At 45.8% G+C, this 18,225-nt stretch overlaps 1 protein-coding gene across 1 annotated transcript; it reads left to right on the top strand.

The window, feature by feature from the left end:
• The first annotated feature begins 2,550 nt into the window (after positions 1 to 2,550).
• Positions 2,551 to 11,749, top strand: SYNJ2BP (synaptojanin 2 binding protein). Its single transcript, XM_083607524.1, has 4 exons — positions 2,551 to 2,786; positions 6,070 to 6,206; positions 7,880 to 7,975; positions 9,222 to 11,749. The coding sequence occupies exons 1-4, from the start codon at positions 2,723 to 2,725 to the stop codon at positions 9,360 to 9,362; spliced, it is 438 nt and encodes a 145-aa protein (XP_083463650.1). The 5' UTR covers positions 2,551 to 2,722; the 3' UTR covers positions 9,363 to 11,749.
• Positions 11,750 to 18,225: the final 6,476 nt, after the last annotated feature.

Raw genomic sequence — 18,225 nt, 5'->3', positions numbered from 1 at the left:
CCAGGCGCGGGGGCTGGCGCGGGGGAAGCCAGAGCTTCCCCCGACCCCAGCCCCCAGAACAGGCTGCCGCCCCAAGCCTTGCGCGCCCGGCGGGACCTCCCGCCGGGTGTGTGAGGCTTGCGGACATCTGCCCGAAGCAGGGGGCGGGCTCCGCAGCTCGCCCCCTGCTTCGGGCTGCAGGCTGCCGCCCCAAGCCTTGCTCGCCCGCCGGGCGCGCGAGGCTTGCGGACATCTGCCCGAAGCAGGGGGCAGGCTCCACAGCTCACCCCCTGCTTTGGGCTGCAGGCTGCCGCCCCAAGCCTTGCGCGCCCAGCGGGATGCACCGCTGGGCGCGCGAGGCTTAAGGACATCTGCCCGAAGCAGGGGGCGAGCTCCGCAGCTCGCCCCCTGCTTCGAGCTGCAGGCTGCAGCCCCAAGCCTCGCGCGTCCGGCGGGACCTCCCGCCGGGCACGCGAGGCTTGCGGATAGCTTCCTGAAGCCTGGAGAGCGAGAGGGGTCCGTGCGCACCGACGCCTCTTGCTCTCCAGGCTTCAGCGAAAGCCTGCATTCGCCCCATAGGACGCACACACATTTCCCCTTCATTTTTGGAGGGGAAAAAGTGCGTCCTATAGGGTGAAAAATACGGTAACTAGACTAGTATGGTTTTGCTATCCAGGAACAGCTATAGCAGACACACCAGCTGAAGCTGGCAGAAGACACTCCTAGTCACTGAAGCAACTTGGATGTCCAGTAACAAAGATGGTGCACCCCCAAGTTACATACCCATTGCTACGAAGGGACTACAACTCCAGCCTTAACAAGCAAGCAATTTGTTCAGTTCTGTTTCTAGACCTTTTTCCAGTCCACCACTGCTCCCAGGTACCACTGTGCCCAATTCCTGCATGACAACACAAGATTTAAGATGCCATGAAGAAACAGTGGAATGCAGAATAGCATTTAGTGAATGTTCTTGAGCAACAGAATGTTGTCTCTCCCCGCTCCCGCTCCCCCAGTGTGCCCCAATCTGTTCTAGAGTTCCCTCAACTCTGGAGCAGATTTTGGGAGGCCATACAGGGGGAGGATGGGGGAAGTCATGCTACACAGGCAGCTATCCTTACACTGATTGGACATAGTAATTGAATACTGCCCATAGATTTGAGTGTCATCAGCATCCTGAAGACCCATGTTCCAAATCCCCTAATGACTACTCTGACCTCACTCTTCACAATCCTTCCAAAAGTAACCTCCATAACACTGTGTAACACTTCATGTATTGGATGAAGTGGACAGTAATCCACAAAAGTTTATGCCATAATAAATATATTCATCTTTATGGTGCCAAAAGGCTTTGCTTTTTCAGCAAAACAGAAAAGCGAAAACGAAGGCTAAGCTCTTTGTAACAAAAAAGAAAGGATTTTTAATGACTATGTTTACAATTGATTTTTCAACCTAAAATCAGCACACACACACCTTTTACCTTCCTCTTTCACAATGTGAATCAAACAAACCAGAAGTGATAAGGTAACCATACCATTAACAGTGGTATAACATATGCCTACTCAAAAGAAATTCACACTGGATTTAATGGGACTTACTCCTATGTAAATAGATCTAGGATTGTAGTCTACCAGTGACATCTTCATACAGCTACCATAGCTTCCCATTCCTCCAGAATACAGCAAAAAACCAAAACAAAATCCTTGCATTTTACCATTGGCAGAGGGTCAGGATATCAGTTTTCCTCGTAGGGGTTCCTCTAACAATCTCCGTCACGACCTCGGGTCGCTCCAGCCGTTTTTGTCACGGCTCCTGGAACCACGAAGCTCTTCAAGCCGTTTCCCTCAGAGCTGAGAGATCTAGACTTCTCTCCCTCGCTTGCTGTGATCCACAGGACAGGATTTCTCCCCTGCCTCAAGAGTGCCAGCCTGCTCCCTCCAAGCCTCAGCTGGTCCAAGTCCTCCCCCAAGCGGTGGTTTAGTAGCCATGGAGCCGAGACGTCCAAAGTTTGCATGCTGCGTTTCATGCGTAAAATAAAAGAATAAAATTGACGAGGAGCTGATGGATGAGGCGACCTCCCTGGCCTGTGCTGCTTCTGCTCTGCCCACCCCTCCTGGCGCGCAGGCGGGTCCTTGTGGGACCGCTTTGGGTTTTATGTATAACATTTGGGATTTAGATGATGGAAGTGGCGTCCCGTTTTTGAAAAATAGGCGCAATTCCTCATAGACTATGAACCTGAAGCCCTCTCCTTACTACTTGCAAACAGTACTGCCTAAAATGTTGTCGCTACTGACTGCCTTTATATTTTGTGAGAGGGCGGTCTAAATCATTAATTATTGTTAATTATTATTAATGGTTATTATTGATTATTATTCATACCACCGCCCTTATATTTCGTGAGAGGGCGGCTTACAACATAATATAAATACTTCCATAAATAATAAACGAACGAACGGGACCCTCAGGATTACGGAAACGAAACGTCTCTCCCCGCACCTGAGGAAGCGACTGCCTGGCGGGGAAGGGCCCGCGCGCAAGTTGCCAAAGCCCGTTGAGGACTACGAGTCCCAGAATCCTCAGCGGCCGCCTTCCTTTTCTCCTGTCGTGAGGCTGATAAAACTGAAAGTGCTGCCGCCGCTGTTGCTGCTGCTGCTGCGGCAGCCGCCGCTTTGGTCCGGTTGTTTCACCTTCAAACGCGCGGAGAAGGGGCGGCCGGGCGGGAGGCAGCGCCGCTGAGGAGCAAAGCATGAACGGGGGAGTGGATTACCTCCTCTCCGAGGAAGTGATCGATCTCACCAGAGGACCTTCAGGTACAACTCCAGAGTGGGGGGTGGGGTGGGGAGAGGGCGGCCGCGTGGGCTTGGATCGCAGCCTTTCGCTTCCGAGATCTGACCCGGCCAACTTCCCCGAGCGCCGAGCAACCAGCAACTTTCGGATCTGGGTCCTGACTCTTGAGTTAGTAGGAAAGCGCCCGGCTGAGGCCTGTATACTTTTTGTCCTTGCGAAGCTGCTTGTACAGAACTTCACTGCGTGGGCGAGAGGACGCCTCTGTTTGGAAATGTTAATAATAGACTGTGCCGACTCGGTGCAGCTTTTTCGGCCTCTCTCTCCCCCCGCACCCCTTGCAGCACGAGAGAGAACGGTTCCCACGGCATTGCAATCTGGCTCACATCACATTGCCTACCATTTTAAGTCGCTACATCACATGCTTACCATTTTGAGTTATTACAGTATATAGTTACTGGATCGAAGGCTTTAAACTTAACCTTCGGTCTCACTCAGAATTGCATTGATTTCTTAATAGGTTAAGCACATTTTTGTTTTTCTGAGAATATATTTGAGGCAAACTGCATGTATTTGCAGGTGCAGTGGAACTCTGTATGATCTACCCACACACACCAGCAGCAGAATGCAAGACTGAGATTGCAGTCCTGTACACACTTCCCTTGTACTAAGTTCCCTTGAATGCAAGGGAGCTTCTGAATTAGAACATAAGAAGAGCCTGCTGGATCAGGCCAAGGGCCCATCTAGTCCAGCAGCCTGTTCTCATAGTGGCTAACCAGATACCTGTGGAAAACCAGCAAGTAGGATTCAGTCACAAGAGCAGAGCACTCACCCCTCCTATATACACAGATGTATAGACTTCCACTTGCTGCACGATAGAAGAGTGAGATAGAGCTGTTGCAGAAAGAAAGGAACTGCCCATATCCTATCATGTTTGCTACAGTTCAGAATTTGCCCCAAATTAAAGCTCATAATTCCTCCTTTGAATACTAAGATTCATACAGTACAGGCTACCTTTTCGCAACCTTGGTTCATTTTGATTGCTTTCTAATTTAGCATATTTGACAATTTCATATCATGTGGCCTTGATTATTTCCTTTTAACATTGCCCGATGGACTAATCCCAATGCTAATATGAATTGTGACCTGTGCTAATGGCATTCTCCAGTAGAAGAGTAGAATCAGGGTGTACTCATCACTCTCTGGTTCAAAATGATTCCTATTAACATCATAAAATATCTTACCCTGCCATTGCCTTAGTAAAAAGGCAAGCCTCTTTTTAACCAGGATTTGCAAATCCTGCTTTCAAATTTTGATTAAAGTTGGAACCTTGGTTTAGACATTGGGTGCAGATAGAAAAGGTGAAGCACGTTATGGCTGACTGGGAAGGATTTGAGCCTGCTGCTGACTTTTGTGTTTAAAAGATTGGCAGCATCTGGAATGGAATCTGGGATTTGAGAACAGTTTCAGGTTATGAGCGGACCTCCAGAACGAATTAAGTTCTTAACCCAAGGTACCACTGTACTAGTGGTTGCAGACTGGATCTGCACCCCACTTACCCCTCTCATTGTCAACTCTTCTTTGTAGAATCTCCTGAATACTTTTCTGTAGAAATTTGGCCTTCTTGATTGCCTGTCCTTTGCTGCCTGGAAAAGTGAGATGGCATGAATAACAAACTCTAGGCTAGTAGGATTCAACTGTTTCAGGGCCAGGACTATGCCTCAACATGGGGCTTTTCTTCCTTCCTTCCATATATATCCTTCGCTCTTTAGAGTGACCAGAAGCAAAGGCAGCAGGGCTGCTGTATTTTTGAGGGGATTTTTTTTGTGTGGGCACAGCTTGACATGCAAGAGTGAAGATACCAAAATATTTTCTTTGACACATATATAATAGGTGAAGGAAATCTGTCACCTGTATCTGGTCACTATTTCTCACCACCACCATCATTCCCCTTTAAAATTAACAAAGTGGAGCCACTGATGTGACCGACCATAGACTGGGCCCCAATCCACTCACTTTACTCTCTGTCTCTGAAATGCTGCTTGTTGCTCACAAGCAATTTTTCACTAACAGTCCAAATTTGGTCTAGCCAAACCTTCCCCAACTGGGTGCCCTCCAATATTTTTTGGCTACAAGTGCTGTTAGCCACAGCCAGCATCTCTGATAGTTGGGGATGGTGGAAGTTGTAGTCCAAGGCATCTGCTTGGGGAAGGCTGGCCTAGCCTGCTAAAATTCTTAGCAACTGACAAGGCAACCTGCATCAGAACTATTTGATGTTGCACAATCCTCATAGGATTATGCCATTTTCTAGTACAGATGAAGGATCACATGTTTGACCACCTTGTATCATCATCATCATCATCATCATCATCATCATCATTATCTGCAGATGAGCAGAGAAGATTTAATCCTAGCCTTTCTTCTTCCCATGCTCAGAAGGCATTTGAGCTGAGGGAGCAGTCACACATGGAATCTACCACTTGAGAATACAGAGCATGAAGTTCTGGGACCATGTAGTGTGCTTTTCTTCTTGGATGAGCCTCAGGATATAAAAACAGTAAACGAGGGGCAGAAAAGTGTTTTAAACATTACTCTTGATTTTGTGTATATATGTTGATAAATGCACAATTCATTTTTTTGTCTTGCAAAAAAAATTGCAACTAGATATTCTGTCATTACGCCCATAACCTAGCTTTAAGGGGGCATTAGGTGAATAGCTAATACAGTGGTACCTCAGGTTAAGAACTTAATTCGTTCTGGAGGTCTGTTCTTAACCTGAAATTATTCTTAACCTGAAGCACCACTTTAGCTAATGGGGCCTCCTGTTGCCGCTGCGCTGCCACTGCACGATTTCTGTTCTCATCCTGAAGCAAAGTTCTTAACCCAAGGTAATATTTCTGGGTTAGCGGAGTCTGTAACCTGAAGCGTATGTAACCCGAGGTACCACTGTATATTTGAGTTTCTAACACTGGCTTTGTCTGATTAAGGTATGTGGAATGCACGAATTCAATTTTACACAAGGAGACATTTGCCTGACCTCACTCTTACGTGAAGATCGTGTATCCAGAAAGAAGGCCCTAAAACTATTGTAATTTCAGGCTTCTTTCCAAACCATGTTACTTAACATTAAAGTGAAAAATATGCTTTTACTAGAATTGGTTTTTTAAAAAAAGATAGCATTGGCCTCGATCCCAGCTTTTGGCGTAGATTTCTACTGGCATAGAAGGATGGCCTCAGTTGGGTATTTTGGGTGCCTGGCCTTTTGCTAGTCTTGGTTCTCATTTCTGTTTACCTTGTTCTTGTTCTTAGGTTTGGGGTTTAATATAGTCGGTGGAACAGACCAGCAGTACATCTCCAATGACACGGGCATCTACGTTAGTCGAATCAAAGAAGATGGAGCTGCCGCCCTCGATGGACGCCTGCAGGAGGGGGACAAAATTTTAGCAGTAAGTAGTTTAGACCCCTCCACAGAAATGGTTTCAGGTTCAATAATAACAGTTTCCTCAAAACTGGCTTAAGGAAACTGACCTTTGTAAGGGTTTTTTGTGAGTGGAACTAAAGCCCAGCTGAGTTTTTGGTTTCTTTACGGGTTTGCTCTCCTTCTGAGCATCCGCTCTGGCTTGGTTCTCCTCCTCAGTGTGACTTTATTTTACAACAAATGCATGGAGGCATTTCTCCGCCTTTCCAGAGGCAGGTGATCCAAAGCTGGGAGCTAATTCCTCCTGCCTGAGAGTTGTTTGTTTCTGCAATGAAAGGAAGGGATCTTCTGGGTAAGATACTGATGTTGTTCCTCCACCCTTCTAGAAGTTTGGACTGTTTGCTTCTGCGGGAAAAGAAACCTTACTGATATCTTCCAAGTTTTCTCCCCCCCCCCCCCCAGCTGAAATTTAAAGTAGCAAATATTGCCTCACAGTAAAGGCTCTGTTGCACATTGAAAATGTAATATGTACTCACTGATGCCCTTAGGCCGTCACACATCATTTTTCATTATGTGAGCCATATAAAAATGTGCTGTGAAGAGCCACAGTTTTCCCTAGTGTGTTTCTAGAGTATGCATTGCTCTCGGTTTGAAGCCACTGTTTAACTTACGCTGCTCCATTCATGTATGTGGTGTTTTCAAGAGTAAGACAAGCAAATAAGACAAGAGTCCCTACTCTAAGAAGCTCACAAATCTAATGCTTCACATTGGTGCATGCTGGGAAACAGAAAGAGAGGCAAGGTGACCAGGGATGCAAAAATGCAGTGTGAGAACCAAGTTTCACTGGTTGAGGGTGGAATTTCGCTGCCCCAAATCTCTAGTTCTATTTGTCAACTTACTATTATTTTTGCTTCACATGCAAATTGTCTTCATGGCATCACACTGTGCATGCAGTTGTGAGGGTGGGGAGATATGTAACCACGTTTCTCATAACTCTGGAAATGTGCTAACTTTTAATATTTACATTGGCAGTATTTTTATTGAGCCCTCTTTCTAAACATTACTCTTGATTTTAAGTAGAAATACTCATTTATAAGCCACTTTCTTCTGGAGGCAGTGATGTGGCTATGTGGACATCCCTACTGCTTTGATTTGTTTTTGTCTGAGCCCATATGGTTGGATACTAAGGCTTTCCTGCTCCTCAGTTTATGTGTGTGTGTCTGCCCCATCCAACCCTTCTGTTTCTCACCTGGAAAATAGGTGACCTATGACAAATCCACAGCATCTAACAAAAAGAAGGTACATTGATTCAAATTGGATTTGTTTAGAGGTACTTGTCGGAATACTATCGTATTGTGCTGCTTATTTTACAGTGCAGTACTTAAAACAGATAGGAATTCTTAATTGTTCTCAATGAGATTTATCCCAAGTAACGTACATTTACTGCTGAACACGTAAAGCTTTCCGAAACCAGCGTGATTTCACAAGCTTGGGTGCTTGCCGATAGTTAAGAAGTTATAGATTTTCTGTTTCAAGAATATATGGAGAATCCTGGCCATTTCACTGCCTGTTCCCAAAATGTAAAAGGGTGTGAAGCCCTTTGAACACTTACATACTGTGTCAATGCTATGTACAATCCAGCATCTAACCTGGCTTGCCCGTGTATGCCTAATTTGTTGTTTTAAAATGGTTTTTTCTCAGGTTAATGGCAAGGAGCTGAAGAACATGCTGCACCAGCACGTTGTGGATCTGTTCAGGACTGCGGGTGATAAAGTATCACTAAAGGTTCAACATAGGGTGTGTATTATTTTGTTTCTTGGAACTTACCGCTATAGCTTGAAAGGTTATGCCCTGCCAACTGCTGCTTCTGAGGTAATCCATGAAGGTGAGGAGCCTTAAGAAGATGGGGGGCAGAAAGAGTTTCTATCTGGCTGTACATATATTTTAAACATGAAACTTTTCAATCCCTGTGTTACTCGGGGTGCCCTTTTTTCTGGTGTTCTTCCACCCACTGGAAAGATTTTGGATTGTATAGTCTCAAGGCAAATGAGGTCACTACTTTGCTGAAGCTAAGCAGGTCTGGGTTTAGTCAGTATCTGGATGGGAACCTGAGAAGCCAGTGGCTGCCACCCTGAGTTTAATGATGGAAGGAAGTCTGTCTATAAATGTAATAAGCTAAACAAATATTTGTTGTTGGTATGCCCCCATGGCAGTGTTGGGGAGCCTGCAGGGCTAATCCGTCCCACCAGGTGGCCTCATTTGACCTGCCAAGCCATATTGGCCAAGCCACATCCTCCTGCCCCACACCTGACTTCATATATAACATGAGGGGAAGGTAAAGATATGGCTGGGTCTAAAAAGGGTTTGCAGGCACCTGTTAGGCAGCACCTACAAAGCCCTGTGCTGCAGTGTGATGTGTCTTCAAGAGTGTCTCTCAGTTCCCTTGTTTCCTAACACTGTAAATGATTGCTGTTGCCACACACATGTGGTCACCTTCAGAATAAATCTCACTCAACATGTGGTATGCCGAGGTAAAATCCTCTCCTTGATTACTGTAGCATGGAAAAAGATTTTCCAACATCAGCATCATAATTATATAAAAAAAGAGTCTCTCTTGTGCCAAGCAGGTTATGATCCAAAGTTTGAGGTTGAAGGTTGTTGGTGGGCTTTGTGGGAAAAGTGGCTGTTGAGGAAGGCATCTGCAGTCTGCCTTCAACAATGACAAGAAGCCATTCTCTAGAGGTGGGAGACTTTATGACTTATCTCAAGCATAATGTGGAGGCTAGATTTGGCGAAGGTAGGAAATTGAAAATAAAAAAAGAAAGTTCGGGTAGTCTCATTATTGTGCAAAGAGCACAAGCCGTCTAGGGTTAATGAATGTTCAGCTTTGTTGAATACTAACTTGGAGCAGAATCACCCTCTGGTTTCCCGACTTGAGGGTCTTGCTCCTGCTTGGCTTGAGAAGTACGTGATCCTTAGAAATTGCATGAGGTTTCTTGCTCTGGCTTGGCTGTCCTCAATGCTGCTCTCCTTCCTGTTTCAGCTGCTGCCCCAGAATGGTCCCTCAAGCCACCGAGGGGACGGAGACCCGGGAGGCCTTCCTTTGGCGGTTATCTTAGTGCCGGGGCTGGCCATAGTGGCGGCTGCCGTGTGGGCCTTCGTGAGATATCGGCAACGGGTGTGACTTGACACCACTTCTTCTGGAAGACCCACAGATCTACAAAATAATTTAAAGAGAGCAAATCAACAATCTTATTCTGGACTGGCATGGGGGAGGGAAGGAGAGAATCATTGCCTGATGTAAAGTTGCTGCTGCTTGTGATGTTGCATATTTCATGTATATGGAGGTACAGTGATTGTTTCTGGACTTGGGATGTCCCACTTCACAGGTTCTGCTGAAGATGGCATAATCGCCTTCTGATATTTCTTTTTCTTTTTTTTGTCCCCTGAATGTTTTTGAAATGTGGGCTGGGATGCACAAGATCTATACAGTGAGCGTCTCATGACCAGAGAGGGCTTTTGTCATCCTTCTACTGCCTCTTGACAAGCTGCTTCTGTAACTTGGGCAAAACTTCTGGAGAAGTTGCGAGCCCAGCTGTGGTTTGGTGGTGCTGTGGGGAGTCAAAATGCCTGGGAGCAGGCAGCAGCTTCTGCTTGCCTGTTCAAAGAGCCTCTCTGGATTACAGATGCAGCATCTAAGTGGGTTGCTTTTGTTTTTTTTTTGGTAAATGAAATTTTATTTTTAGAATTTCCCCTTTTTTCTTTCAAGTTTTCTCACAACCCATACACATGCCCCTTGTACTGGGAGAGGAATGTATATAATGGTTGTGGTGGGCAGACTATTCTTTTAAAGGTATGCCTTAGAGAAGGATACTGAATTTAGTCTAAGGCTTTTTAGACTAAAGTTCCCACTTCAGGTGGATTGCTGGTACAAAATAAGCCATAAGTGTTGGGATTGCCCTGAAAGGGCAGGAGGTGGCCTTGCTTAACAGGGCCATGTGGGGAAGGGAATGAGGTGCCAGCCACAGAGGCTGCTTAGGTTTTGTTCATGGACTTGGAAATACGTTCCATTGAAATTGGTGGGGTTGATTCCCAAGTAAGTACATGCATAGGATTAGAATACAAGGAAAAGGTTCAAATGAGATGTAACAGGAAGCCCTAGTTACAATGAGGGATCGTGCTCAGCTTCTTGAGAAGAAGCATGAATCCATTGGGGTGAAAAAAAGCATGAAATATTAAGTAAGCCTTCCCCAAACTGGTGCACTCCAGATGCTAGTAGGACTACAACTCCCATCATCCTTGACCATGCCGTCTCAGGGTAATGGGAGTTGGAGTCCAGCAACATCTGGAGGGCATCAAGTTGGGGAAGTGCATTAAGGCAAAGCAAAACTTGGGGGGGAGGTCTAATCAAAGAGTGCAGCTTTCCGTTTATGGAAAGCTATATTGGGGTAGAATATTCATTTTCCCTGTGATACTTCTCTGCCAAAGTGGATGCATCTTCATGAGGGGTGTTTGTCTACCCAACACTACTCTTTATGGAGAAGAACTGAGTGATGTGGCTTCTAGGAAGCGTAGCGATAGCTAATATTTACTTGGGAGAATTAATTTGGTGACACGTTTACTTTGGAGAAACAAAGCTAGCCTTGCCCACTCTGATTGTACATCTGCCCAGGAGATGCCTGTGCTACCAATTTCATGCTTCCGGCCAAGTCAGCCTTGGGGCAGGGGAGGAGAAAGTTCAGCTAACTGTCACTGGGCTGTCATGGTACAACTAGGTGTGTTGAACTAAACTCACCTTGCTGCCTTGAACAGTTTGGGCAGGAAGATCAATGCTTGAGCTGAAGATCAGCGACTGCAAACCCCAGAGGACAGTGTGTGTCATACTGCATCCTTATTAACCCAGTTCATCTATCATGGTTCTTGACACCTTTAGGAAGTAGGAAAATATTACACATGGCCCCATTGCATTCCCTTGCCTTTGCTTAAGCAGTGATAGTATGAGTGTTATAGTCAACTGACAGCTAACCTTGCAATGATCTGGGGTAAATTCAGTGTTCATTTCAGAAGGACAAAAGCTGTAATCCTAAGCACAGTTACTAGGAAGTCAATCCAATGGAACTCTGGCGATTCCTTCTAAGAAATCATGTTTTGGGTTGAGAGATCAAATTGGTCCCCCCGGTCTTGGAGTACTGAGTGTCTCTTTCAAGTAATGAACATTGCATGTTCATGCCATACATCATCTAACTGAAGAGCCTGAATAGATTCCTATAAATGCCCAGTACAGTTTTTGAGCCATAATCTGTGGGCCTTGCTGCGACGAACCATTTTTTTAATAGAGGTGTTAAATGATGTTGAGATGGGACGCAAAGGAAAGGCAGCGACAACTTCACTTTCAAGACAATTCACCTTCCCACGTGGATTGCATTTTACTGTTCGATGGCTTGAGCAGCATCCGTTTCACGTTTCTTTGAGCGAATGTGTTTCCTGTACTTTGCAAAAGAACGTTGATGTGAGAGATCTGTATGATGCCAAAAAAAATCACATATGCAATATATATATTGAGACTATAAATTGTAGTCTAACAGTGCCTTGCTTTCCTAATCTCTTAGCTTTTCTTTACAGGATTTTGAGGAAGTTCTTGAGGTATTTGTCATGACTGGTGCTTGGCTACTGTAGAGCCCCCCACCCCTTTTCTGAACTTGAAAGAAGGGCTGTAGTTTGGTGGTAGACCATCTACTTAGCATGGAGAAGGTCCCATGTTCCCCTGGCATCTCCAGGTAGAGCTGGAAGAGACTCTTCTGAAAATCCTGGAGAGCTGCTGCCAGTCAGTGTTGACAATGCTGAGCCTTATGAACCAGTGGTCTGACTTCCTAGGGAAACTGGTTCCAGCAACCAGAACTTAGTGCCATTATTATTATGTATTTAACGGGGATGCGGGTGGCGCTGTGGGTTAAGCCACTGAGCCTAGGACTTGCCGATCAGAAGGTTGGCGGTTCAAATCCCCGCAACGGGGTGAGCTCCCGTTGTTCAGTCCCTGCTCCTGCCAACCTAGCAGTTCGAAAGCACGTCGAAAGTGCAAGTAGATAAATAGGTACCACTCTGGCGGGAATGTAAACAGCATTTCCATGCGCTGCTTTGGTTCGCCAGAAGCGGCTTAGTCATGCTGGCCACATGATCCGGAAGCTGTACGCCGGCTCCCTTGGCCAATAAAGTGAGATGAACGCCGCAACCCCAGAATTGGCCACGACTGGACCTAATGGTCAGGGGTCCCTTTACCTTTACTATTATGTATTTACATACCACTTTTCAGCCCAAAGGTCTCCAAACCAGCAAACATCATGTGAACACAACAAAATATATAGTGAACCACAGGGAAATGTGATTCAGCAAGGGAATCGCAAGGGAAGAGAGTGGTGTCCTGTTTGTGGGCTTCCCCAGAGGCATCTTCTTGGCTGCTGAGATAACAATATTGGTGGGCTGGATGGGCCTTTGGTCTGATCCAGCAGGGCACTGTTTAATAATCAAACACTAATTAAATTCGAATCTCACCATCCAGCTCAAGATGACTGTCAGAAATCAAAGTCATATAAATGGTTGGCTAAAAATCAGTGCAAAATAGAAAGTGGACAGCTGGCACCTCCACTAGCAATAGGTGACGTCAAGTGATTCCCATGGAAGGAACGGCAGGATGGAAAGGGGAGTCCTTGGCTACATTCTCTGCTGCGACAGCCACTGACCTCTGCAAGCAGCAGGGCAAATGGAGAATTGTTGGTAGCTTGGCCCCTCCCTCTATACCAGCGTGGTGTAGTGGTTAAGAGCAGGGGACTCGTAATCTGGTGAACCGGGTTCGCTTCCCCGCTCCTCCACATGCAGCTGCTGGGTGACCTTGGGCTAGTCGCACTTCTCTGAAGTCTCTCAGCCTCAAGAAGGAAGTTAGCCGCTTTGAGACTCCTTAAGGGGAGTGAAAGGCGGGATATCGAATCCAAACTCTTCTTCTCTGCTAATAGTGACAATTCATGGGTGATTCATAATAAAGAAATGGAATTTATTTTTATATTAGGTTTTTAGATTGGTAATGTTTTGGAGGGGCAAGCAGACAACACACTAAAATTGAAATTTATAACCTCTCTCTCTTTAATTTAGACTGCACCCTTAGTCCAAGGCAAACTGTAAAGTGCCCGCTTTGGGTCCCAGGTGTGAAGAGACGCTCCCAAGTGTTTTGCCCTTTCCTCATTTGGAAGGGAACATTTCCTGTTCTTTTCTGTATTTTTGCCTGATCCCTTTAGAAGTGGCCAACCAAATACACCCAGCATGTTCTAAGCGAGAAGCACATTACAGCAGCGTTCAATCCCTTTCTTACCATTTGCCAACACACCATTGTTTGCTTTTCTTTGCTAGTGTGGCATATTGAGGGAATGTCAGAAGGGTCCTTGCTGGAAAGCCTGAAAGGGAAGCTCAGAAGAACAAATTGGTTTGTCGAAGATGACCCTGAAAGGATGACTTTTCATACAAAAAATAAAAATCAATCAGCTATTGGAGTTAAAACCGTTTTGTGCTTGAGACACTGGAGACTGGCACACCCAGGACATGACTGAAGGGGCTATTTTGCTTATCGATTCAGGCAAAAGAAATGGGCTCGCCTGCTCCACTTCAAAGCGGCAGCAATTACAAATGCCACTGTTGCTAAGTGCTCCTATTGTGCAACTGTGTCCCCCTCCCCACCCCCAAAATCTGCTTGGTGTACCCTTAACACAGCAGGAGAAAGGCAGCAATCAGCATCTGTTAAGTGGTAGTATACATCAAGCAACAGCTTTTAAAGAGAAACCTTTCTGAATTGCCACACAAACTGCAGGTCACAGTAGCTGGAGTGGGGCAGAGGCACCGCAGCTTAGTTTATTATGTTCTGTATTCAGCAGCACTATGGCAACACCAAGTGACAGCCGTGCTGTTTTTCTAATGGAAATTCACAAGCATCTTGCGAAGAGAAAAGCTATGGAAAGATTACCTTGAATGCCTTGTGAGGTTCAGTTTCCTCACTTGGCATCTAGAGACACTCTGTCCTTCCCTCCAGATTGCATTTAGGAAGTTACGTGGGGCTTTATAAACCACATTGCAGAGGAAAGCCAGTTGGAAAACTGCATTCACACACAAGAAAGATCTCAGTTGTGCAAATAAATAATTGATTTTGGTTTAAAAGGACCAGGTTCAACTAACCTGGCGCACTAGCGGAAGCCAGCAGAAGGACTCCTGCTAGCTCAATAGGGCTGTCCCCCTTTCTCCAAATCTCTGGAGGGTTGGGCAGTCCTCCAGAACAGGGCTCAGGGAGAAGCAGAGGGAGATTGTTCCATCTGGAAAACACATGCTTGTGCTGACAATCTTAGTGCAACAAGTTCCACCCAAAGCTTTTCAACCAAGTCACACTCCCAGCAGGCTCACTTAAAATGAACTTTACTTACATCTAAAGACCTATACAGCTCAGGACCAGGTTGGTTGAGAAGAGACTGATTTATTATCCCTTATACACCCAGTGGATCACTGCTGTTCTAGCTATGACCTGGCCCCAGTAACCAGGTCATTCTGGTAACTTGCGGGTTAGACTACTGTCATGCGCTCTATATGGGGCTGCCTTTGAAAAAGGCTTGGAAACTGCATTTAGTTGAGAATATGGGTGGGGGGCTAGACTTGCAGGGACTGGGCAGGTATGATGATGTCATGCCAGTTGTGCTTTCTTCAGCTCTTATTTCTGTCAAACTGAAAGTCCTGGTTTTCACCTTTAAAGCCCAATATAGTTTAGGACCTGAATCCTTGAAGAATTGGCTGCTTCTGTATGTGCCTAAAAGTAAAGGTAAAGGGACCCCTGACCATTAGGTCCAGTCGTGACCGACTCTGGGGTTGCGACACTCATCTCGCTTTATTGGCCGAGGGAGCCAGCTTCCAGGTCATGTGGCCAGCATGACTAAGCCGCTTCTGGCGAACCAGAGCAGTGCACAGAAACACCATTTACCTTCCCGCCGGAGTGGTACCTATTTATCTACTTGCACTTTGATGTGCTTTCGAACTGCTAGGTTGGCAGGAGCAGGGACCGAACAATGGGAGCTCACCCCGTCGCTGGGATTTGAACCGCCAACCTTCTGATCGGCAAGTACAAGGCTCTGTGGTTTAACCCATAGCACCACCCGCGTCCCTTTCTGTATGTGCCTACTTGTACTCAAAAGAGCTTCTTTTGAAGACCTCCTGCAGGTGCCCTGACAAAGTGAAGGTGAGAGGACAGGACCTTCTCAGTGGTGGCACCCCAGTTATGGAATGTTTTCTTCAGAGTGCTCTGGAAAAGGTTCCTCATCCCAGCTCTACCATGAACATGGCTCTTCCTCAACAAGGCTACCAAATGACCATTTTTTCCCAGACAGGAAGAAATAGGACAGCCTGGAGAGCTGCCCTCGCTGTCCAGCATCTCATATTCCAGTTGAGGGGGTCTCTTCTCCACCCCCCCCCAACTATTACCACAGGGCTACATAAGGACCATCTTTCCCTCATATGCCATGTATTCAGCATTAAAAATAAATAAATCCATTCTAGCATGCTTTTGCTATTTTACAATTTTTAAGTGAAGTTTATTGTTTTAATATATTCTGTTAACCACTTGGGAGGTTCACCTGCAAAGCAGTGGAAAAGGACCTAAAACAAATGGTTAGACTAACTCAGTCCGAATCTCCAAATTCTCTTCCCCACCACTTGGGGATGCCCTGGGACAAAAAACTCAGGAAATTTCCCCTGAGTTTTCCCTGCCTAGCACAACAAATGCTTCTTTTTTTCAAGTTGGGGAAATGAATGGGAACTCTACAGTCAAACAAGAATGTAGTCTTCTTGGGTCTCTTTTTTCCGAGAACTGCCTCCAGAGCCTCCCTTGGTTACCACACAGAACTATTAGAAAGGCAAATCTTTATTGTCCGTTCAGGAAGCTGTTGTGAAATCTGAGTCACTCCTAATGGATATTTGAATAGCAGCATCCCCATTTGAATAAGGCTAGCGGTTGAGTTGGCTAAGTAATCATTTCAATAAAGTTGGGGGCTTCGCAGAAGAGAAAATGAAGTCATCATTATATACAAGGAAGGCCTACAAAGTGAGGCTTGTGTATGCTTAGCATTTTGCCCACTGTGGTCGATCTTTGTAATGAGACTCCAAATGGTTGTTTCTGTTTCTTCGCCCTCATTGTCATTTGATGACTCTTCCTGCCCTGCTCATTAACTAATTTGTTTAATAAAGAATGCTATAGATGGGGGGATCACCAGGTCAACGCAGAGGGCCCTTTGCATTGTCCGTATGTGGAGAAGAGGGCAGGAGGCCTGCATTACTAGATATGCCCCTGTTGGCAGGCTGCTTGCTACAGGAGCCTGGGAGACACTTTGCTCCTGTATTGCCTATATGATTTTAAAATTGCTTCAGTACAGCTCAGGAGGCCTCCTGGATGGGGGAAACAGCTAAAGGGATTAAACTGGTCAACTCAGCAGAAGTGACATTGTAAGGCACGGTCACAGAACATCATCGGGCCAATGAAATTCAATCAAGCCAACATTACAACAGGGTGGCCTTTCAGATGTGGGCCCAGATATAGCAATGAAAAGCAACATTTTGTTGCAGGTCCCATGTGTGCTGCATCTTCTTGTAGCTTAGTAATGATGACCAATAATTGGATCTTCTTGCACTGTAAAATGGTGGTCTTGAAATGAGCTGTATTTTTATTTTGTTTTGACTACATGTATCACATCCACATTTAACCAGCTGGCCTGGGGGAGGTACATCCAATAAATTCTATTCGGATGATCAGCCTTTTGGAGACACCCAGGCCCCTGTCACTTGTGATTGTTGCAATTGCCTCAGAAGGATGCTGAGAGCAAACAAAGGTAATCACTGGTGTTGCACAACTGGCGTTTAGTGTGTTACATGGGTCCAGTGTTTTGAAATAGAAAAGTGTAACTGTCTTGCAGCAATAAGGAGCTACCGTTGAGGACCTACAAGAAGAAACTTGGTACAGTCCGCCTGAAAATGGAGGGTTTCTTCAGATGAAGAGGGCATTACCCAAACACTTGGCTTTCACTTCCGCGTGTGTGTATCTTCATGGCGTTTTCACCTGCTAAATGTTTTCTTCTCCACACACTCCTACTTAAATACAGGGGGAAATGGAAGGTGGTGGTGAAGGGAGAGCTTTGTACTGACACAATGAAAGATTTGAAGTGAATCATGCAACCCTAGAGTCTGTCATCACTGCTGGAGAGTTTAGGGAGAAGCTGGTGCACATTAGGCAGGCTCCCCAATCCAGAAGTAATTGAGGAGCACATGGGGTTGTTGCTAGGTAACTGCCAAGTGCTCGGATTAGTCACTATCACCTCTTTGCCCAGCAAGCCAAGTCCTTAAGTCAATTTCACAGCTCATCTCTCCCTGCAGGCTCCTAAGAGAATGATGAGTGGCATAATTGTCTAAAGGCTTAGACTACAAGGTTAAATTGAAACATTTATTAATATGGCATCTTTCTCCTACAAGCCAAGCCCTTAGTCAACTTCGCAGATGGCTCTTCCGCCACCCCTGCAAAATCTGATCCGTAGGGCTGAGCTCCTCTCTCTTTCCCTTCAGCAGGTGCCAAGGGCAATGGGAAACAGAGGCAGAGAAGGAGAGGCAGAGCTAAAGTAAGGGATCACTGTTTATAGACAGTTCTTGCTCACTTGTTCTGGGAGTCTGCACTAAAGGCTTCCTTGATATTGGTGGAAACAACTTTAATTGTGCTGAAGGAAGCACAATTGCCAAGGACAGATATGGTGCCACAAGGGAGGGCACAGGTGAAACTGAAGCCTTCTACTTCTAAGGATGTCCTGTGACATCCTTAGGTCTACCTGCAATCATCTAAGTCTGTGTACACAGTGCAGGTTTAACATGCCACAAGGCTGTTCATTTTTTCAATTCAGATCAATACTAGCTTGGGGGGAAATGCATCAAAGGGCAGAGTTTCATAAGAAACGATGGGATAGATACTGGATAGATATGGATTGTGGCTA

Source organism: Podarcis filfolensis (genome assembly GCF_964270895.1).
Source record: "Podarcis filfolensis genome assembly, chromosome: 1".
NCBI lineage: Eukaryota > Metazoa > Chordata > Lepidosauria > Squamata > Lacertidae > Podarcis > Podarcis filfolensis.
The sequence above is the reverse complement of the archived record's forward strand: the minus strand, read 5'-3'. Positions and strand labels throughout refer to the sequence as shown.